At 41.1% G+C, this 23,601-nt stretch overlaps 1 protein-coding gene, 1 non-coding gene and 1 pseudogene across 3 annotated transcripts in view; 1 reads left to right on the top strand and 2 right to left on the bottom strand.

Annotated features, from left to right (window-relative positions):
• Positions 1 to 591: 591 nt before the first annotated feature.
• LOC119044497 (malectin-like) lies at positions 592 to 1,537 on the bottom strand (annotated as a pseudogene).
• A 1,061-nt stretch (positions 1,538 to 2,598) lies between these two features.
• The window catches only part of TCTN3 (tectonic family member 3), a 34,388-nt gene continuing 13,385 nt past the window's right edge, over positions 2,599 to 23,601 (top strand). Inside the window, exons 1-13 of one of the 2 annotated variants that reach the window (XM_053662447.1) lie at positions 2,599 to 2,939; positions 3,108 to 3,231; positions 3,565 to 3,683; positions 7,625 to 7,752; positions 7,994 to 8,102; positions 8,191 to 8,306; positions 8,811 to 8,846; positions 9,400 to 9,480; positions 10,891 to 11,016; positions 12,080 to 12,184; positions 12,843 to 12,937; positions 13,231 to 13,384; positions 18,553 to 18,690. In XM_053662447.1, the coding sequence (XP_053518422.1) occupies positions 2,684 to 2,939; positions 3,108 to 3,231; positions 3,565 to 3,683; positions 7,625 to 7,752; positions 7,994 to 8,102; positions 8,191 to 8,306; positions 8,811 to 8,846; positions 9,400 to 9,480; positions 10,891 to 11,016; positions 12,080 to 12,184; positions 12,843 to 12,937; positions 13,231 to 13,384; positions 18,553 to 18,690 (1,587 nt within the window). In that variant the 5' untranslated portion in view covers positions 2,599 to 2,683. The remainder of the gene's footprint in view (positions 2,940 to 3,107; positions 3,232 to 3,564; positions 3,684 to 7,624; positions 7,753 to 7,993; positions 8,103 to 8,190; positions 8,307 to 8,810; positions 8,847 to 9,399; positions 9,481 to 10,890; positions 11,017 to 12,079; positions 12,185 to 12,842; positions 12,938 to 13,230; positions 13,385 to 18,552; positions 18,691 to 23,601) is intronic. The other variant, XM_053662448.1, reaches the window with a different exon arrangement.
• LOC119044562 (small nucleolar RNA SNORA22) lies at positions 11,156 to 11,289 on the bottom strand. Its single transcript, XR_005081638.2, has one exon. It is a non-coding gene; the product is annotated as a small nucleolar RNA SNORA22 (small nucleolar RNA).

Genomic DNA, 23,601 nt, shown 5'->3' with positions numbered 1-23,601 from the left:
GCTCAAATAGCAAGGTGGTACCACCAGTGGGCTAAAGCCTGAAAGGCTTCCAAGTAAGAAAGTATCTTCTTTCTCTTGTTAAAAAACCCCCTCCTGTTTTCATCTTTATACAAATTATATATCTTCGTCCATGGACACACACGCACACACACACACCACATACTCTCAATCCCAGGACATCTGGAAATGCATCTGGACATAACTTCAGGACATACCCAACTCCCAGCACTGGTCTCTCAGGTAATAAGATGCCCTTTTCCCTGCTGTTAGTTTCAAACCTAAAAAAGGGGGTCTGCTCCAAGTTCAGAGTCCTTTCCACTAGGTCCACAGATGAGGATCCTGGGACAGGTAGGACCCAGTTGACCACAGATCCCCTAGAGAGAAGGGGGATGGCTGGGGGCCAGCCGCAAAGAGAGGACCAGGACTGAAGCAGGTTTGGGACCAGGTGGTGAAGGAGGGCTGCTCTCCGCTCACTCTGCCTCTTTGTATCTTCTTTGTTTTAATCATCATGGAAAAATGAAAAACCAAACTAATACTTCTGAAGTTCCTTTCCTATACTCCTTCGTCCTATATAGGATGGTAAATTTGTTCTCACAACCGGCAGAGGCAGAAGCGGGTTGGAATGAAGACTCTGACGGGTGCCAGGAGGGAAACAAGAGGCTGCTATTGTCCGAGGTATGGGGTTGGGCCTGGTTCTTATTGGAATGTCTTTTCCAATTAGATCCTTCATTGTTTTCTTCTTCTTACTCTTCTTTCTTCTCCAATCCTGGATTAGGATGCAGCTTCAGGACATCATCTACTGTCCCAGATATGATGTAGAGTGCACAGGCTTTGGGATTGTCACAGTACCCCTTGACAAATTCGATGTCCAGTTTCCCTGCGAAGGTGGACACCTCTCCCTGGACATTCAGCTTCCCTTTTCTGATGCTCATAGGATGATTTCATCATGGACTGTGCTATGCCCAACACGATCAAAGATACCCAAGTCCTTCTTCACGACATGGTCATTCAATCGCACATCGAATACCTTCGGCTGGGACTTTGCAAAGTAGATCTCAGCAAATTTCAACACCAGCACATAGTCCCTCTCCTCCTTACTGGGCACTTGGTAGTCAAAGGCCTCGTCATTGTACCGCTCTGTTTTGATACAGGATCTGGTCCTCGGGGTTGGAAAGGATTGGCAGTTTCAGGCCACAGTCAGAGGCTCTGCCAACCGGCCTTCCCAGGGGCCCTTGCGGAAGCGGATCCTGCGCACGTCCACTTGCGCTTTGCCACCGGCGTTGGCGCCCAAAGAATGGTCTCCGGCAGCTCGGCTCCTACCAAGCCAAACGCACAGCGCCCCGGGGGCGCAGAACGGGGGTGGCAACAGCAGCAGATGTGACAGAAGCGCCACAGCGGCTCCCTCAACCACCCGGGGCCCCAGCTTGGCGGCCACCAAAGCGAGGGCAACCTCCGCCAACCCTCCTTCGCAGCCGGCCGCCTGGACTCGGAGAAACAGCACCACAGGCCGCTCTGCCTCATTGGTTGGCGGGGACATGTCGTACTTAGACCTCCTCCTCAGCGATGGCTGTAAGTGTACCAGATTTAAGATAACTCTTACCAGAGCTTAATCTATATCCCCAAACCAAGCAATAAAAATAATCCAATATGGTGGCTACTAGTCACGAGTAGTTATTTAACTTCGAATTAAAATTTTTTAATTCAGCTTCTTAGCTTAGCCACATTGCAAGTGTGCAGAAGCCACCCATGGCCTGTGGCTGCTGTACTGGAAGTGCAGTTATAGAACATTTCCCACCCTGCAGGAAGTCCCCCTGGACAGTGCTGCTCTAGAAAATCGGAAGAGACACGCCGCTCCTGGGAAAACCCAAACTTTCCCAAAGAGGGCTACAAAAAGTGGTGGTTTATCATAGCAAAAAAAATAATAATAATTTTTCTTCTCTTGGCTATTTCCATCCCTGAATCTTATTTTCTCTTCATCTTCTAGAAAATATCTGTCTTTTCCAAAGTTTTCTATCTTTTCACATTTTCCCTACTCCATTTCTCACCCCCCTCCTCTCACTATTTTCTGTAGTAACAGATATGTGGTCCATATTTAGAGATTTCATAAGTTTACTGAGGTTAAAATATTTTTGTAATTTCTCAAAGTTGAAATTTAAGGAACTGAATCTTTCTAATATTCTCTCCCCCCGCATACAATATTTAGCTGAAACTTTTTTTTAGGTATGTAATCTTTGGTGTATTTTTTCCCCTGGGATTATCTTTGTTTAGAATCCGGATGGAAAGGATAATGCGATTCTAGTTCCAGACTGGGGTTTCCCTCCATCAAAAAAGATGGGCTCAGTCCACCAGGCCTAGAGAAGTCTGCGCCGCCTCCGGCTGAACTTGTACTGCCACCTAGCGGAAAGGGGGGGCACGGGCTTCCTCGCCAGTTTGGCGGTTGCCAAGCGACGGAGGCAGTGTCCCGAATTAATGAGGAGGGCGCAGACTAAACCTTGCTGAAAGTGCTGTAATAACGCCACTTTCTATTGGCAGAAGAGTTCTCAGCCCTCTCCATGAACCAATGAACCAATGCAAACGGTGACGTTGACTCTATGCGACTCCTCCCCCTAACCTCAATTTTCTAGCGACGCGTCTGGCGACCGCCGAAATCCCATTTTAAACTCTTGGGGGTCTCGACTGCCTCATGTGCCCCTCCTCGCTCATGCTACTGCAGGTGTTCTTCCTGATGGTCCCCGAGGGCGTCCGTCCTCAGCCGTCTTCCTCCCCGTCAGGGGCATCGTCCACCTCTTCGGACTTGGGCCCAGGAGTACAGGGCGGGACCCTTGAATACTCTTCGGAGGGGACTGGAACACCTAGGGCCGTGCCTGGGATCTCTGCGGTGGGCCCTACTGTCGTGACCCCTTCAACGCCTGAAAATAGGACCATGGACCTCTTCCCAGGTGAGGGAAGGAGGTGCGGGGATGGAAGCTACAGACTTAGATCTAAAATTCTGTGAACAAAGTGAATTGCTGCAGTGGAGACCGGGCTGTCAGAAGCGGGGAATTCTCACTTGGAAGGATTTAGAGATCCTCATCCCTTTCTCTCTACTTTATGTCGTACCTTCATAGCCTTACCGATCTGTATCTGCGACTTGACTCCTGGTACCTGCGATATAAATTGCTGCTGCGACAGAGACTGCTATCTAATCCATCCCAGAACAGTTTTCTCCTTCTGCCTTCCAGGCAGCGTGAGGTGAGCCGTGTTGCGCAGGTTGAGTCCTAAAGGGAATTGGGGCCCTAGAATAGGTAATATTTGGAAGTTGGAAGAGTTACTCTATCTGCCTTCCTCCCCCATTTCCAATTCTGTAAGTGGAGTTACCTTGGTTTTTCCCAGGAGTGATGTTCCTCTTCAGATTCTTTATTGGACGGCAGGGCTGCCCAGTAGACGAGCACTTCGTGCTGTCCTGTCCCGTGGCTGCCCAGGGAGCTTTCTCTTTGGCATCTGACTGACATCCATGGGGCAACCTTCTTTGGACCCAACTCTGCACTTCTAAATATATCTATTATTTATCCTGTTTCCTCATAGGTCTTCAAGTTGGGCGTGTGTGGACAACTCTCTTATCTTCAGGAGTAATTCCCCATTTCCTTCAAGGGTTTTTGTGGATTTAAATGGAATTAGGCAGTTTTGTGTCCATGTGAACAACTGTGAGTAGAAATATTTTGGGTGTTTTTATTGCCTAATATTTACAAAAAGCTGGCTTTGTCTCTGTCCTTTTTAAAAAATTATTATTTTTTGTCCTTTGAATTCCTGTTATCCTGCCTCTCCACCCGCCCCCTCTCTTTTATTAGTGAATATTTGCAATTTCTTCTCCCATACAGAACTTTAATTTTGTTTAATATTTTTGTGTATTTATTTTTAGAGAGAGGATGAGGAGGGGAAGAGAGAGAGAAATACTGATTGATTGGTTGCCCCTCACGTGCATCTCAACTGGGGACCGAACCCAAAACCTAGGCATGTGCCCTGACCCAGAATTGAACTGGTGACCTTTAGCTTTGCAGGATGACACTTAACCAGCCTAGGCCAGAATTTTAATTGTAATCATTCCTGTTAGCCCAGATAATTACAGATAGAGTCTATTTCCCCACTTGATACACTCTCCATGAAGGCACTCACGGACTCTGCCATAAGTGATACACAGGAGGCACCGGAAATACTTGAATGAATGTCTTTGAAAAATGAGTATATACCAACCTTGTTTTTGTTTCATGAAGCAACAGTGTAAGGGAAAGAGCATTAGGGTCGGATCTCAGCCTTGCCGTTTACTGATCTCATACAAAACAGAGTTAAATGTTCCTTACACCTGAAAGTTAACTGATCCTGATTTCAGTTTAAAAAGAAATAGGAAAAACTAGATTTGTTTTAGAAAATAACCAGTATTTGGTTTGGGGGAACTTACTATTTTTTTAAATTTATTGATTTGAGAGAGAAAGATTGATTTGTCGTTCTTATGGATGCATTCATTGGTTGTTTCTTGTACGTACCCCAACTGGGATCGAATCTGCAGCCTTGGTGTATTGGGACAGACGATGCTCTAACAAAACAAGCTGCCCTGCCAGGGCTGGGACCACTATAAGTCTGCGGCTGCCCCATCCTTTCCAAATCTCCCACTGACTTCTAGTTCCAGCCTTATGATTGAGCTCCAGAGCTATTGCAGTAGCATCCAACTGGTTCTCCTTGCTTTTAATCTCCCCTCCTGCCTCCTGTACCATCCTGCCACTGCTTCTGGAGCAGTGGTTTTGAACTTTCTTTCTCCTACAACACATGAAGTTCATTCCCTTGGAAACTATAGGGCACTTTGAATTGCTCAATGTATATAAACATTGTGTCTCCCAAGGTAAATTATCTGTACCCAGAAAGGATAGATCAGGTCTCTGTTTGCTCAAAAGACTTTATATTTGCTGACAGTGATCATTAGGAATGGATGTTCTTAGTCAACGTCTGTGCAGCACGATGGAGTGGGAGAAAGGAGACCAGGTATCAGGAGACCTGTGCTTCAGTCCCGCCTCTGCCAGATGTCTTTGCGGCCTTCTGCAACTCATTTACCTCAGGATCCAAATTTCCTTATGGGATAGGGCCAGGCATTTCTAGGCTTTCTTCCACATCTGGAATTGTAGCAATCTAAATACCTTTAAGCTCTGTTCAGTGTAATGCATACCATGTATGATGGGAGACATTTTTAGGCAAACGTTTTAGAGTTTTAGACAAAATCTCTACTTACTATCTTTAGCCTGTGTTTCTTACCTACATCGTCCCTTCTTGCCACCAGTATCCCTGCACTAACGGGAGATGTAAAATGTTAACTTTCTCTTATTCTTTTAAGCCATGAAAAAATAGCCAGGTAGATATTTAATCTCAGCTTATCTTCTTTCTTAGCTTAACCTTAACTTTTCTTTCATTTATAAGGGCAGAAATAACTGCATTTTATGAGGTATTTCTTCCATGTGGTTTCTGGGGTGTGAGTTCTGAGAGAAATGTTAAACAGCTCCTGGAAATTTTAAAGTTTGAAGATTCAGGTCAGGGGTCGAGGAGGTGGTCTGCAAACCATCAGCATCAGCATCAGTTGGAGAGCTTGTTCACATGCAGATTCTGACCATGTCTGGGGAGTGGCTTAAGATTCTGAGTTTCTGGCAAACTTCCAGGTGATGCTGGGGCTGCTAGTCTGTGCACCGCACTTTGAGTAGCAAGGATCTGGGAGGTAAAGAGAGGGTGAATAGTCTGGAAGTCCTCCGAATTGAGAATTGTGCTTGTTTGTTGCTGTATCAGAAAGCTGAAAAGTCAAATAATTAAGACTGATTGTAGAGGATAAAGGTCAAGCTTTTGTATGTGGATTCCTCATTAGCTTTCAGTGATGAAGGTCTTGATACCTTTTTGAATCTGTCCAAATGACCATAATTACATGAAGAATTAAAGGATTTATCATGGGGCAAGTTTCCGCCATGTTTCTTTTTCAAGTTAACAGAAGACTTGGGTGGTAAAACAGAAATTTATTCATTACCAGCCAACCTCTGGGCGGGAGACAATGCCAGAGGCCTCTTCCTACATCTCTCTCCTGTTCTCTGAGTAAGGAGACGGCTGCAGGAGTTTGGGCAGATGTGTGCATTGCTGTGATATAGATTTTAGAATTGTTAGAGAAAGCACCCCTTCAGAGTGTCTGAAATTTTGAATGTAGAAATTACAAGGTGAAAAGAATAAAACATGACAAATCCATATACTCGAGAGATGAAAACATTCTTATTAGGACTGTTGAAGGTCCTATCAGGCCAGTTAAAGTTTAGAGGGAACAGGAAGATTTGAGGACGAATCAGATATTGTCTCCAACTTTGCCATGTTCCTATGGAAACAGTACCATTTTGTTGTACTAGAGACTCATCTACTGCGGGCTAAATGTTCACTTTATTGAGCCTCTTGTTTTCATCACAAATTGCTGATCATACACATTCCTGGCATCAGAGACATGGAACTAACTGGAATTCATTGGCCATATTCTTTTTTTTCTTGTTTTCAAGATTTTTAATTATGTAGATACAATAGCTAGGTGAATATTTACATCATTTAAAAAACGTACTTAACTGGGGTTTAATAAAATTATTATAGGTTTCAAATGTACACCGATTAATAAAATCATATAGGTTTCGAGTGTACAATTCGAAAGATAACCATCTGTGTAGTGCACTGTGCGTTCACCACTCAGTCAGATCTCCTGGCCCCATGTATTTGACCCTTTACATTCATTACCCCGCTGCCTCCTTTTCCCTCTGGTAACCACACACTGTTGTCCGTGTCTATACGTTTTTGGTTTTTTTGTCTTGTTTGTTCATTCGTTGCTTTCAGTTTTATATCCCACGTATGAGTGAAATCATGTGGTTCTTGACTTTTTCTGACTGACTTTGCTTAGCACAAAATTCTCAGGGTCCATCCATGTTGTCACAAATGGCAGCATGATGGACCCATGAAATGAAAAGGTATTTCCCCTTTCCTTATGTCTGAGTAGTGTTCCATTGTGTGTCTGTATACCACAGCCTTATCCAACCTTCCGCTGACAGAACTTTGGTTGTTCCCATGTCTCGGCCACTGTGAATAATGCTTCGATGAACATGTGGATGCATGTGTCTCTACAAATACATGGTTTCAACATTTTTGCACAGAAACCTGGAAGAAGGGTTGCTGGCCCATGCACTAGCTGAATTCTTAATTTTTTTTGAGGAACCGCTGTACTGTTTTCCATAGTATTGGCCAGATTCTTATCTCAGATCTTGATGCTAAAGCAATAATTCATTTAACAGATTACAAATGAATTAGAATGTGATAGAAATCAGAATTGTTATCTCTGAATGTGGAATATTGATTGGAAACTTTCTGGGAAAATGTCCTATAACTTAATCTGAGTAGTAGCAATAAAATAATGTAAATTTGTAAAAATTCTTTTGAGTTTATGCTTAAGATGAGTGCATTTTGCATTTGTATACTTAGCCTTACTGTGTATTTACTATGCCTCAATAAAAATATTACTTCTTGGCATGCACTAAATTTAGAAATAAATGTTTTTCTTTTATCTAATCCCCTTTCCTTTTTAAAAACATTTTAGCAAAATTAAACTATTTCCAAGAGCTCCAAAAAGTCAATGCATCCAACTTCCAGGCGCTGGCCACAGAGTTTGGAGGCAAATCATTCACTTCGACATTCCAAACCGAGTCACCACCACCTTTTTACAGGGTGAGCCTGGAGAGGGGGATGGGATTGTTTGGCTTGATTTTTCCCTCATAACTGACAGTTGACTGAGTGGGTATCTCTGAGGTGTCTGGCTGCCGTCAGGCAAACCATTGTCAGTTCTTTTGGAGGCCAGTGTTGTCCACATTAATAAGCTGTTCAGTAAATTTTTGTTTCTTTTTTTTTCATTTTCTGGTGGGCTCATTCCAATCTTGTTGTGAACATATTCCTGCTATACTTTGTTCAGGCTGGGGACCCCATTCTGACTTACTTCTCCGAGTGGTCTCTAGTAAGCTTACTGAAGCAGCCTGCAGGGCTCGGAGCTGGAGGACTCTGTACCGAGAACAATCCTGCAAGTGAGTCTAGAGCACAAGTGCCAGCCTTTTGGTTCAAGTTAAAATAGGCTTTCTCACTGACCACCTTCTTAATTCTTTGTGTTCTAAGGTTTCTTGGAAAGTAAAAGTATCACCTGCACTCGTTTTTTCAAGAACCCGGCAAAGAGCTGCACCTTGGATCCAGCCCTCAATGCTGCCTCTTACTACAACTTCACAGTCTTGAAGGTGGGTGTCCCTTCTCTCCCCACTGGCACCACTGTGGGTTTGAAGTCAGCACGCTTCCCACTGCTGGGTTGTGGGAAAAGCACTGAACTGGAAGTCCGAATGCCCAAGAGCTGTGTAAAAGGCAGAGGGCTTAGAAACGCTGTGGTCTGAAGAAAGGTTAAACATTAGGGCTATGTGGTCATGCTAAGAGGTTTTCAACCTCCCGGCTAATGGGATTGGCTTGGGAGGGTGGGAGGGCTGACATCTCAATATTTCACTAAAGCTTCTTGCTTTTGCTATTCAGTAGAGCCTTGTTCAGAGTAGGTGGGCATTGCAGTTGGACTCACTTAACCTCCCCTCAGCTTTACTCCTGGCGTTTTAGTTTGAAGGAGAGTCAGGTAGAAGACAGGAAGCAAATTATTCTAATGCGTCGATTCTTCCTACCCCTGTACGTGAAACCACAAGCTTCTGGAGATTTTCACTAAGGTATATGCATATGCATTTTCTTGCTTTTCTCTTCCTTAGGTTCCAGGAGATATGACTGACCTGCAGAATATGAAGGTATGATGCTCTTTATCTGGAAAAAGTAAAGAGACTATTCGGTCTCTTTGCACCTGAGGCAATTTTAGTCTAGATTGTAATGGTGAAAGAAAATGTATTTGTGATGTATCTAAATGTTAAATGTGGATCTAAAACAATGTTTTCTGTGTGTGTTCTATGTGATTAATAAGCATCATGTGGATTTTAAAAGTTCAAAAGATGTTAGGTAAGTTTAGGAAATATTGAGTGAAGGTTAAACACTATATTTAGGGCAGACTTTTTGGAATCTTTGATATGCTTGAGGGCCTTGTTAATCTCTAAGAGGTAGGTGTCAAATATAGTATTTCTAAAACCTATTTGAGCATGGAACCTTAATTTTATATGTAATAGAATTAATGATCTGAGAAATAAGTGTTGAGGTACGCAGACCTGGAATGACTAAGCTGTAGGCTGGCGATGGAAGGAGAGAGAGAGTTGGTACTCGGAATGAAAAACACTCATTTCAGCATGAGCTGTAGCTAGAAGAGACAACGCTGCTTTCAATTTCCGTTGATTTGCCTCTTCCCCTTGCTAGTTGCAGGTTCCTGTAACACCTGTCTCACAGGCTGGCTCTCCTTTGTTGGCTGGAAACGCTTGTCAGAATGTTGTTTCCCAGGTAGGGATGCCGACCTCAGGTTCTAGATTGAAGTATGTCGATCACCATTCCCAGAGGTGCCCCTGCTTCTGTCAAGTGCCACACCAACCCATGTGAATTTTTGTGCATTACCTGAAAGCACGTCAAGAAGTGAGCCCTGCCCCTTCCTCCCTACCATGTTTCACTTGTTTGCAATGCTATTGTCCTCCAGTATTGCATTTAAGAACATTAAAGAGTATTTCTGACTCCTCTTTTCTTTGCTTACATGCATCTGTTAGGGTTCTTACTGACCACATTTTCTTCTGTTGAAGTCAGTATCATCTGAAAGTCTGAAAATCTGAAACAGATTCATCAACTTTCCCTCTATTCTGTCTCCTCTAATCAACCTACAGAAGTAAGAATTATCTTAAAGCGTAATTTTTCAGAAATCGAAGGACACCTTCCGTTGATAACTTCATCACCAGCTACTCTCCTCACTCACCCTCGGACATGGGGAGAGCCGAGTCTGCACGGTCTCCACGCCAGCTCACCTGCCTGTGCTTCTGCCTTCCCCTGCACACAGTCAAAAGCTATTTTTCCTCCTTTCCGATTCTTACTCTAAACTCACCTCTCCCACGAATCTTTTCAAAGAGCCCCATCCAGTCTCTTTTTTTCGTTTGTATGTATAAGATGAAATCAATTTTATCTTTTCATGATACTTGTATTTGGCATTTTTAAGACTGCTTGTTTATTCTCCCTCATTCAGCTATATCTTTAATTAAGATACAATTGATATATAACATTGTATTAGTTTTAGATGTACAATATGATTTGATATGTGTACAAGGTGAGCAAAAGTAGGTTTACAGTTATAATACAAATAAATAATAATAAATAATGTAATAATAAACTGTTTAGCATATTCACAACTGTAAAACTTATTTTTTTTTAAATCCTCACCCAAGGATATGTTCATGGACCTTAGAGAGAGAGGAAGTGGGGGTGGATGGGAGAGAGACAGAGAAAAACATCAATGTTGGAGAGAAACATCCATCGGTTGCCTCCTGTATATGCTCTGATTGGGGATTGAACCCTCAGCCTAGGTATATACTCTGGCTGGGAATCAAACCTGCAACCTTTTAGCGTGTGGGATGACACTCCAACCAACTTAGCCGCCCAGCCAGGGCTGTAACCCGAGTTTTGACCACCCCTGTATATACTGCAGAATGATCACCACAGTTAGTTTCTTTAACCACCATTACCACACAGTCACAAGGTTTTTCTTGCAGTGCAAACTTTGAAGACCTACTCTTTTATCATTTTCAAATATATAGTATTGTTAACTGTACCCTCATTTACTTATAATAAAATCCTCAAAGACAGAAAATTTAAATTAAACATAAGTGGCCCACTAAGTTATTGTTGTAAGTTGACTGTACTTTTGCATTTCAGGTCACCTATGAGATAGAGACCAATGGAACGTTTGGGATCCAGAAAGTCTCTGTCAGTTTCGGACAAGCCAACCTGACCGTGGAGCCAGGTGCTTCCCTACAGCAACACTTCATCATTCGCTTCAGGGTTAGGGCCCTTCTTCTGTGGGGGTGACGGAGGGAAGAGATACTGGGGTGGGGACACTTCCTCTGTGACAGCTGGGACACAGAAGGAGCTATGAAGGCCTAGTTCAGTCCATCAGTTGAGGCCCAACATGTTTTTTAAGTAATGTGCTGACTTTCTGAATTCATTTAAAAAGATAAATAGCCCTTTCACTGCAGAGGAAAAGAACAGACATTGCTCTAGCACGAAGTCAGAGCCAAGGGAACTCTACAGCACACTTGGATGTTCACTGTGCAAGAGGCCTGGGCATTTAAGGTTCCGGATTCAACAGTGTTTACTTAGTAACATTTTCTCTGATTCTCTGTCTGGTCCCCAGCATAGCAGGATTTCAATCTCAGACCCAAACTCCCTTTTTCAATAATCACTTTGAATCATAAACTCAGCCATCACCCCACAGAAGTTCTTTGGCTTTTCTCATATTTCTGGACATTTAGCATATTATTTGAGCTTGTGTGCCTACAATGAGCATGAATTTCTGCCTGTACACACCTCTGAATATTGGCAAAAACACAGGGTGGTGGCACTCAGTGTAGTGTTCACCCCATTGGGCCCACACTTCCGGTCTCCATCAACGCCTTTGGCTTCTGCTGCTGCTGCATTTTAAAATCTTGTTGAATCGGATTTCTTCCCAACTCTGCCTTCCAGTGACCAACCAAGTCTCATGTCTCTCAGAGTTCATTTCTGGAACATCTATAGTTAATTAAAATATATTTATAAATTACACATAAATTCCTCTCATTTCATCCATGGTGAACATAGCCCTAAATTTATAGCAGTTTTTGAGAAATGGCTGATAGATCCTTATTTGTAACTCTTGGTAGAGTAGCATATAGTGAATTTCAGTATGTAGATCATTCAGGATTTACTTTGCGGGGGGGGGGGGGAGGAAAAGTCATTGGACTAGAAATTTTTGCAAAGGAAGCCAGATGGTCCAGAGTAGCCAACTTACTGCGGTGCCTTAAGGAAGGGAGGAAGGTGGGGGAGCATGCTTCTCTCCATACTTGACGTTCTTTTATTCTTTCTGCAGGCTTCTCAGAGCACAGCTGCTTCTCTTCCTGCTCCTAGAAGTGGGAATCCTGGCTATATTGTTGGGAAGCCACTCCTGGCTCTAACTGGTGACGTAAGTCAATCAGTATCCTTTTCAGAGCTGACTGGCCTGTTGCAGCCTAATGAGAAAAGCTGCAGCTGCTGATCTGGATTATCCTGTTCTGCGGTTCCCCTGTTTTTTAGGTATCCAGGACTTCCTTAACCAGGCCATTCATAGACTATGTTCTCAAATGTTGATGTGACCAAAGGCTCTAAAACTTATGTTAGACTGGCCAAAAGTGAAGATTGTAACTGATTTTTGCTTTAATGAGGTATTTATATGCTAGTGTGTAGTTAACCACTTTTGGAAAAACAGAACTCTGTGTGTGGGTTTTTGTGTTTTTTTTTTAAGATTTTATTTATTTTTAGAGAGGGGAAGGGAAGGAGAGAGCAAGAGAAAGAGGAATGTGTGATTGCCTCTTGCGCGCCCCCTACTGGGGACCTGACCTGCAATCCAAGCTTGTGCCCTGACTGGAAATGGATCCGGTGACCCTGTGGTTCACAGGCCGGCACTCATTCCGCTGAGCCCCACCAGCCAGGGCCATCTCTGTGTTTTTTAATTATTAGATGAAGGAACCAAATTGTGACTCGAACTGTACCATGGTATTAATAAAATACAGTGTTAAAGAAACAATGAAAGCATAAATTTTCCAATCTGCCTCTTTTTCTGTTATGATCTCCTTGACCATCACTTTTCACCTCAGATGACCCTTTTGCAAAGCCAGGGTGATGGAACTTGCTCTGTTAGGAGACATGAAGTACAGTTTGGAGTGAATGCAATGTCTGGATGCAAGCTCAGGTAATTCATTGCTTCTACATCATTTCCCACAATTTTGTCTCTATCTAAAGATTATGTTGATATGGCAACTTTTATATTTTGAGAGTTCAGAGATTGCTAATTAGAAATTGTCTTATAATCTAAATAATAGTAATGTTGCTAAGAGTTTTCTGACACTCCTCTAAACCTCCTGAGGATTATTTTACTGTCCACTTTATTTGATACTATTATTTCTAATATTTAGATTAATACACTAATATGGTCACATTATTATCTTAGCATTGGACTCCAGACTGCATGGTGTTTAATTTCAGGCTGGAAAAGATGGGCTGCAGCCACTTGCAGCAAGAGATGTACCAGACTCTTCACGGAGGGCCCAGACCAGAGCACGTTGCCGTCTTTGGCAATGCCGACCCAGCCCAGAAGGGACAGTGGGCCAGGATCCTCCGCAGGAACTGCAGTGTGTCGGTGAGGAGAGAAAACCCATCCTGACCAACACTCCCTTCCCCTTTTGTTGTGAATACTGAAATCAAAACCAGCCCTATTTCCATAGATAATGTGGTTCTTGTAGAAGGAGGATAATGTGGTTGTCATAAGAATATAAGAAGTCATGTCCATTTGATGTCATTATTTGAGGTTAGGTTTATACCTAACTTATTTTCCTTAGGAGGAGAACAATTTGAATGTAGAAAATGTAGAGATTACTCTGCAGTTCGAAATCAACCTTACTCATAGTAAGAGAAAACTAAATTAAATATATTTCATCTATATTTCAAATATTCTCTTATAATCTTGAATGTTTAGTCAGCCCAGATTCTTTGAGGTTGAAATTGTGTTCTTTCTGTTGTTATAAAAATTTATGTTTTTACATTTATGTTTAATGACAATACATTACCGGGTCAAAAATTCAAACCATGTAGAAGGGTATTAGAGAGAAAGTGAAAACCTCAGCACCCGCTGCCCCGTAAGCAGCCTCATCCAGCCGCTTCTGTCCCTGCTCTTTGCGGATGCCCGGCAGGCCCACGCGCAGCAGGCCGGCCTCTCACCTGCAGCGGAAGTGAGGTCAGCTGTGCTGCTTTCCCTGGTGCCCGCCCTCCACCTCCTCACCTTAATCAGCTGTACCTTTAACTTTACTTGTTTTTATTTAAAAAATTAAATGATTTATTTTTCTCTACACAAATAGATATACTTGGTCTGAAATTCAAAAAGTGCAAAGTAAAAATCTCTCGCCCAGGCAGCTCTTCCCTTCCTTAGAGACACTCAAAGTCACTCATTTCTTTCCTTCTATAGATAATGCATGCTCACGTAGGTGAATGCTCGCATTCTTTTTTTTATCCAAATGGTACATCATGAACACTGTTCTGTACGTCGCCTTTTTTAACTTGTTACATAGTAAGCCCCCCCATTCTTTGCATTGTATGGTTGTATAATATTCCATTATTATACAGATGAACCATAAATTTCACCCATTTTATTTGTGGACACTCAGGTTGTTTTCGGTCTTTTCCTGTTATACACAGTGTGGCATTTTATAACCTCCATTCAGGTACCGTTTCATACATGGGAGGATAAACCTATTCGGTAAATCCTAGAAGTAGAATTTCGAGATCAAAGGGTATATACACTTAAAATTTTACTAAGTGTTGCCAATTCATTGTCTACGCAGGCTGTACCAAGTTGCAGTCCTGCCATCCATCGAAGAGACTGCTTGTTGCCCCGCACCTTCGTCAGTGCTGTGCTTTCAGATTTTTTCTCTTTGGTCATCAGAGAAGTGAAAAATAGCATCCTAGTGTAGTTTCATTTTTCTCTTTGAATAAGGTGGACTATCTTGACGTATGGTTGAACAATTTGTACTTTCTTCATTATAATCTGTTTATATCCCTTGCCCATTTTTATTGAATCACTGGTCTTATGACATATAGGAAATCTTTGTGCATTTGAGAAATCAACTCTTTTCAGTGGTATAATTTGCAGGTATTTTTCCCAGTTTGTCTTTGGACTTTGTTTATGGTGTTTTTTTGTCATGCAGAAGTTGATTTTTATATTGTGAAATTTATCAACTTTTTTTTTACCTTGGAATTTTAGTTCAGACTTTGAAATACCTTTCCCCTTAGAGATAATTTTTAAAGCGCCATTTTCCCTTTCTTGGCACTATTATGACTTCTTTCCTTTTAAAGAGATTTGGGGGATAAGTAAACACATGTTCTTGATCCAGCCTTTAGACAACTGAAGTCAAATGGAGTTGCTTAAACTTCAAAGCCATCCGAGGGACTGTGGATTTTGGGCGCTACATGGCTGAATATCGGAAGGAGCTGTATTGAGATTATAGTGGAACTATAATCTCTTTGTTATTCTCACTTTACATTTTTAAATGACATTTTCAAGGACATTTGACAACATGGAAAAATCTACATTTTATATTATAAATCTAAATCTACAAATGTAGATTAAATGAAAAGAAAACTGTTTAGCCCTGGCTGGTGTAGCTCAGTGGATTGAGCGTGGGTCTGCGAACCACATGATTGCAGTTCGATTCCCAGACAGGGCCCATGCCTGGGTTCCAGGCCAGTTCCCAGCAGGGGACTCATGAGGGGCAACCATACATTGATATTTCTCTCCTTCTCCCCTTCCCTTACCCTCTAAAGATAAATAAATAAAAAATAAAAAAATCTTTAGAAGAAAAGAAAACTGTTTAAAAGTACTGAGAACAAACTCAAGAAAAGACGTTCAACATTGTTAGCCATTAAAGAACTGCAAAACCACAATGCAACACCACTTCACATCCACGGGGTTGGCTATAATTAAAAAGTTGGATAGCATGTGTTGGCAAGGAGGTGGTGACACCGGAACCCTCAGACACTGTTGTGGGACAGCAAAATGGTGAGCCACTTGGAAAACAGTTTCCTTGGTAAAAACATAAACATCGTGTGTCTTCTCCTGTTCCTAGTTTATACACATTTCTGCCTGTATCTGAGCCTTACTATAAAAATGTATGAAGCTAGAGAAGCACAGAGCATATCTGAGGATAGTTTGTATGTGCTAAGTTACAGTAACCTTCTGATTAAAGTCCTCACTTCCATCAGTCCTTCCCACATTATGGAATTAATCCTCCCACGGTCAGACTGCTTGGTTGGACTTCAAAATGTAATACTGATATATCTTCTTTTTTTTTAAATTTTAATTTTATTGATTATGCCATTACAGTTGTTCTGTTCCCCCTCCTTCATTCCCCTCCACCTTGCACTCCCCCACCCCTACCATTCCCCCCCTTTAGTTTATGATCATGTGTCTCAAGTTCTTTGGATTCTATATTTCCCATACTATTCTTGCCCTCCCCCTATCTATTTTCTACCTACCGTCTATGCTACTTATTTTCTGTACCTTCTCCCCCCTTCTCCTCCTCCCACTCCCCTGTTGCTAACCCTCCATGAGATCTTCATTTCTGTGTTTCCACTCCTGATCTAGCTGTCCTTTTAGTTTGTTTTTGTTTTAGGTGTGGTTGTTGATAACTGTGAGTTTGCTGTCCTTTCACTGTTCATCTTTTTTATCTTCTTTTTCTTACATAAGTCCCTTTAACATTTCATATAATAAGGGCTTGGTGATGATGAACTCCTTGAATTTGATCTTATCTGAGAAGCACTTTATCTGTCCTTCCATTCTAAATGAAAGTTTTGCTGGATAGAGCAATCTTGGTTGTAGGTCTTTGGATTTCATGACTTGGAATACCTCTTTCCAGCCCCTTCTTGCCTGTAAGGTCTCTTTTGAGAAATCCGCTGACAGTCTGATGGGGACTCCTTTGTAGGTGACTGTCCCCTTAGCTCTTGCTGCTTCTAGGATTCTCTTTCATTTTAATCTTGGCTAATATAATTATGATGTGCCTTGGTGTGTTCCTTCTTGGGTCCAACTTCTTTGGGACTCTCTGAGCTTCCTGGATTTCCTGGAAGTCTATTGCCTTTGCCAGATTGGGGAAATTCTCCTTTATTATTTGTTCAAATAAGTTTTCTACTGGTGGCTGTTCCTTTCCCCCTTCTGGTATCCCTATAATTCGGATGTTGGAGCGTTTAAAGATGTCCTGGAGGTTCCTAAGTCTCTCCTCATTTTTTTGAATTCTTGTTTCTTCATATTTTCCTGTTTGGTCATTTTTTTCTTCCTTCTGCTTCACTCCCTTGATTTGAGTCCCAGTTTCCTTTTCATCACTATTGGTTTCCTGTGCAATTCCCTTCATTTCAATTAGTTTAGCCTTCATATGTTCCTCTAATTTGTGACTAAAATCAACCAGTTCTGTGAGCATCCTGATCACCAGTGTTTTGAACTGTGCATCTGAAAGTTTTGCTATTTCTTCGTCGCTTAGAGTTATGGGCTCTGGGGCTTTGAGATCTTCCTGAGCCATTTTTGGTCTGTTCACGCCCATTAAGTATGAGGAGTGGAGCCTTAGGGGCGGGGCAGGGCCTCCAGGGCAGGATTGCTGGGTCCCGTCTCACTGCCCACTCCCTTGCTGGTCTATCTGCGCAGGAATGCGCCACTACAGTCAACCTGTGCCGCCCTGTGCCCTCGCAGGGTCCGTGGGTCACTCACTGGGTTGTTCACTGGATCTGCCCTTTGCAACCCCATACCTGGGATCCACGCGCCTGAGTCTGTCTGACCGAGTTTTCCTGTGCTATCCCGCTCCGCCAGCTGCTGGTTTCACCCCTCTTACCTGTCAGGCTGAAGCATTTGTTGTTATCAGACTTCCGAAAAGTTCAATTTTCTGTGTTCTGACTGTGTTTTCTGTTGCTAATATTTTGTTGTCTCTAAACTTGGTTGTGTGAGAAAGCATGGCATCTCCACCTATGCCTCCATCTTGGCGGAAGTCCCTGATATGTCTTCTTTCTTAACCTTCACTGCTCCTGTGTTCAAGTCCTTTGCTCCAGTCAAGTGTCTGCTCAAGGCCATTGTCTGGTACACGCCAAGCACAGAGGAGGTACTCAGTAACTACTATTCACATTAATCAGTGAATGTCCCTCCGTGGCATAATGTGCTTTTCTAGTTGTGTACTTTTTTATATGCCATCTCTCCACCTGAATTTTCCTTTAATTGCCACTTTCTCCAGTCACAGATTACTCATCTCAGTTCTGTCCTCTGGTGTTCCACAATACTGACTGTGCACCACTCACTGAGCACTTCTCATAAACAGTGTAAATGGGCTCACATTTTATAATCTCTGTATTAGTAGTTTCCATTTCAGAATATTAATCTTCCTAAAATCAAGGACATAACATGACTTATGGTGAACTTTTGCGTTCTCTAAGCCGCACTGCCTTCTCTGTTATTGTACAGTGTTTAAGAAACGACCTGGCTGGTGTAGCTCAGTGGATTGAGCGCGGGCCTGTGAACCAGAGTATCATGGTTCGATTCCCAGTCAGGGCACATGCCTGGGTTGCAGATCAGTTCCCAGCAGGGGACACATGAGAGGCAACCATACATTGATATTTCTCTCCCTCTCTCCTTCCCTTCCCCTCTAAAGATAAATAAATAAAAAAATTTTAATTAAAAAATAAAATTAAAAAAAAAGAAAGAAACGAGGGTACTTAATGCATGGTGACTGATTATAGGCAACCATCTGCAATTCAAGCAGACGCTTCTTTACTCTTCTGCAGGCTATACATTGTGCATCCTGCTGTGTCCTGCCAGTTTCCCTGGAGATCCAGGTATTGTGGGCATATATAGGCCTCCAGTCCAACCCACAAGCTCATATATCAGGAGCACGCTTCTTGTACCAGTGTCAGTCCGTAAAGGTAAGTCATGACTCATAAAGGTTCACTAATCCTTGCAAAGCCTACATTGTCTCATCAACCATTTCATGACCATATAATTTTTGACTTCTGAGAGCCAATTAATGCTACCAGCCAATGTTTGGTTAGAGTGAGCAGACACAGTTAACTTTCATCTTGATCCTCCCTGCCTGCTTACTGAAATAGCATGCTGTCATGATGGATACATCTATATCCTTTTTCCTCAGTTTTTTTCTTTTATATCCTGAACCCAGAGTATAGTATAGGTTAATTTCTTTTAAATTATCATAACAGACAGATACAGTTCATGTTTTTGGACTGGGATTCTGATTTCAACAATCATAAAGCACATTTTGGGATAGTTGGGAAAACTTTGAGTACAGACTATATTTTAGATAGAAATATTACTAACATGAAAAGGTAGAGGTTAACTTTTTTTTAAAGCAAATTATGAAACAGCCTATCTGCTATGATACCTTTTGGTGAACAATGCATATATGGATGTTTTTGTGTATAAAGAGCTAGATGTTAATAGTGGTATTCTTAGTGATGGAAATAGAGTGTTTTTCTTATTTTCACTTATCTAAATTCTTTAACTCTTCACAATATAATTTACCACTTTTGTAATAAACTTTCTTAAAGTCAATAGGGAAAAAAAAGTCACTAGGGGAAAACGTCACTAGGAACACATCTAAAAATAACTAGATGTTATAAAAGTGAATTTATTCCATTTCATTTACACTAGCATTAAAAAACGTGAAATACTTAGGAACCAATTTAGCAAAAGGGGTAGACTTCTTCACTATAAAGCATTTCTGAGAGACATCATAGGGGACCTAAATAAATTATTGAGAAATATACCATGACGTAGAAGAGTCAAAATTAAGATATCCCCAAATGGATCTGTGGATTCAATGCAAACCCCACAGAAAATTCCTACCTGGCATTTTTGTGGAAATAGGTGAGCTGATTCAAAAATTTACATAAAAATATAAAGGACTTAAAAACCCAAAACAATTTTGAAAAAGAACAACAAATTTGGAGGACTTTCTCTACTGATTTCAAGATTTACTGTAACTCTCAGTGCAGTAGTGGCATAGGCTAGACAAATAGACCAACGATACAGAATAGAGTCTAAAAATAGATCCACAAATCGATTCAATGGGAAGGAGACATTTTTTTAAAAAATAATTGGTTTTGGAACAACTGGATAAAACTGGAACTACTGGATAAACATAGTGGGGAAAATTAATTAGTTCCATATGCAAAAAGTACGTGTGTCTGGGTTGTAGACCTATATATAGACCCTAAATCCATAGTCACAAAACTTCTAAAAGAAACACAGGACAGTATCATTGCAGATTTGAAGCAGGCATATATTTCTTGGACAGGAAACAAATATCGTTCAATCTCTGCTCATGAAAAGATACCATCATGAAAAGGAAAAGGCAGGCTATAATTTTGGAAAAATATTCATTAACACATTATCTGGCAACAAAATCCATGTCAGAATTTAAAATATCTACAAATGAGTAATGTGAAGACAGAAAAATCTTAATGGACAAAAGATTTGAATGATACACAAATGACCAATAAGCATGAAAGGTGTTGAGTATCATTAGTCCTTAGGGACATACAAAATTAAAGCCACAAGACACCACTCACTAGAATATCACCAGCATATTCACAAGAATAGCTAAAATAGAGTGCTAACACGAAACAGTGCGGGAACGTGGAATAACTACAATTCTCATAGACCGCTGGGAGGAATGAAAATGGTACAACCTCTTGATCTTTACAAATTTGTCTTCCCTATGACCCAGCAATTTTACTCCTGCATATTTAACCAAAAGAAATGAATACACATGTCCAAAACAAAACGTGTACCAGAATGTTCATAGCAGCCTTATCAATGACAGCACAATACTAGAAACATCTCAAATAGTCATCATCAAGAGACTGAGCAAATTGTTGTATATTCCCATACTACTCAGTAATAAAACAATGAATTACTGGTATGCAAAACAACAGCAATAAATCATAAGAACATTTGAAGTGAAAAAAGCCAAACACATTTAAAAGTACACTGTAAGATTCCATTTTTATGAAATACAAGAATAGACAAAATTGATCATTAGTGACAAAAGTCAGAAGGTGGTTGCCTGTGAAAGGGACAGGAAATAGACTTGAAAGAGGCATGAAAGAACACACACATATATACTTTTTCTTCTCACTTGATATATTTTTTTAATTATTAATTTTAGAGAGAGAGGAAGTGGGAGGGATGGAGACAGAGAGAGAAACATTGATCAGTTGCCTCGTGTGCCCAACCATGGACCAAACCTACAACCTTTTGGCATACGGAAGACACTCCCAACAACTAAGCCATGTGGCCAGAGCAGAGGCAATTTTGTTTAATATATGAAGAATAAGCATTTCATTTGAAATGTTAGTTAATAAGTAAATACATGAATAAATGAAGCACAGCCTTCAGGAATCGTAATTACAGTGTTGGAGGTAAGGTTAAGGTTACAAAGTGATCTGTAATTATTGACTCTTAAGCTATAGCATACTTTCTACCCTGTGATTTATTTCTTGTTAATTTCTATTCTGTGTCTCCAAAAATACCTCTGCTCATTTGTCAAAAATGAAATCTTCATTGAGTGCTTACTCTGTGCCAAGTACCAGGCTTGGTGCTAGGTATAGCATGATAAGCAAAGTAGACATTGCCCTTGCTGTTTCAGAAGGTGAGGGGCAACACCGAGGGGAAGTTTAGAGCACTGTTGCCAAAATTCACCAGGAGATGTTGAGGACGCCTGGGCCCAGGTGGGGGCTGTGAGGGCTGCAGAAAGCAGACAGAGTTCAGAAGATTCGGGGGTGTCACAGATAGAACATGACTGCTTGGATGTGGAGATTGAGGAAGAATGAGTCAAAGATGGTGGATACATTTTTAGTTGGGGCATTTCATTGAGTTCTTTTATGTCTTATATATGATACCCTGTTGATTACCAAGTATAATTTTTCTTTCTGCAGTAACCCTTGTATTTTGCACCCCTGGCTTCCCTCCCCCACTTTTTTCTCCTGATGTTTTCCCCCTCTTGTGTTTCGTTTGTTTTGCAAAGATGTCCTCCAACTACCGGAACCCATGTGGAGGGCCTGGAAATACACATTTCCTAGACGGCCCTTAACCTGTGACTTACGGGCAAAGGCATAGAAAGCCCCACTCCCTTTCCTTGGGTGGGGACAACACAAGGTGCTGGGGCTGTGAAGCCTACCTTGTATTTCCGAGTTCCCTCGCAGATGAGGCTAATGCTAAGTAATGGTATAATTTCTCAAATTAATAGTTGTATAATTTATCAAAATAGCATATATATATTTTTAAAGGCAAAAAATGCCAGAAGAGGATCTCTTATAAAAAAAAGTCTCATAATCCTCCTTACCATCCTGATCTTCAAAAATTATCTGTTAGACTCTTTTACTCTTTTCTTCTGGTATTTACCTCAATTTCTAGACAATATTTTATTCAGTTATCTCTTGAATCAGGAGTTTATAGATAATCTATTGACTTCCCATTTTGGCAGGTGAGTTGAGATCTGTTAGTCTCTCTTACCCTTCCATTACTGTCCCAAGGTAGTTACCTCAAAATGTTTTATTAAATAAATAGAGTGTTTCAATATTATGATTATATAAATATGTTGAGTCAAGAAATTAAATTTTTGTGAGATCTTTCATTCTTCCTGAAATTAGTAATTACCTCATATTTCATTTCTTTAGTTTTCTTTTAGCTGATGGCTAAGACTTCTCACACTATCCAACAGCTCTGTAAAACTTCTCACTGCAGTTTTTCAAACACTTAAACTCTCCATGTAATGTTATCAGCTCTACCTTTCCTACATATTTTTTTAATTTTAATTGTTGTTCAGGTACAGTTTTCTGCCTTTTTCCCCCATCCCAGCCTACCCCCTAGCCCTCCCCACCTCCCTCCCATTTCTATACCCCTCCTTGTTATTGTCCATGTGTCCTTTATACTCATTCCTGTAAACCTTTCCCCTTTTCCCCTGAAATTCCCTCCCCTCTCCCCTCTAGTCGCTGTCCCCCTGTTCTCTATTTCAGTGTCTTTGGTTATATTTTGCTTGCTTATTTATTTTGTTGTTTAGGTTCCTGTTGAAGGTGAGATCATATGGTATTTATCTTTCACCACCTGGCTTATTTCACTCAGCATAATGCTTTCCAGTTCCATCCATGCTGTTGCAAAGGCTAGGAGCTCCTTCTTTCTTTCTGCTGCAGAGAATTCCATTGTGTAAATGTACTATAGTTTTTGATCCATTCATTTACTGATGGGCACCTAGGCTGCTTCCAACTCTTGGCTATTGTAAATTGTGCTGCTATGAACATTGAGGTGCATAGGTTCTTTTGGACCTTTGTATTTTCTTTATGGAGACCTGCATAACCTGATGTAATGTGGACTGTTTACTGCCCAGCAGTTGTTAGTCAACTTTTCTTTACTGTCATCCTGGGAATTCCTCTTGCTTCATATTTGTGTTAGATTCATTGTTTACTGAACACTATTTTTTTCTTTTTCTCAATTTACTCTCATTTTGGTGGACTTCAAATTCTAATAACATCTTTGAAAACAGGCACATGTAAACTACATTTTTTCCTTTAGTTCACATGTCTGAAGACAACTTCATTCAACCACCATCATCATCATTATCATGATTCATAATTGATCATTTGGGTAGGTAACAATTCTAGATTGAAAATGATTTTCACTCACAATTTTGAAGGCATCCTTCCATTGTCTTTTAGTTTTTAATACTGCTGTTCAAGCACCATTTTAAGATTGGTGCTTGATTTTAAGATTTCCAGTTTACTCCTAGTAGTCTGAAGCTTCTAACATATTATGCCTCAAGT

Source organism: Artibeus jamaicensis, unplaced genomic scaffold (assembly GCF_021234435.1).
Source record: "Artibeus jamaicensis isolate MK-2021 breed Jamaican fruit bat unplaced genomic scaffold, CSHL_Jam_final contig_252, whole genome shotgun sequence".
NCBI lineage: Eukaryota > Metazoa > Chordata > Mammalia > Chiroptera > Phyllostomidae > Artibeus > Artibeus jamaicensis.
Note: the sequence above shows the minus strand (reverse complement) of the source record. Positions and strands in the feature narration are given on the sequence as shown.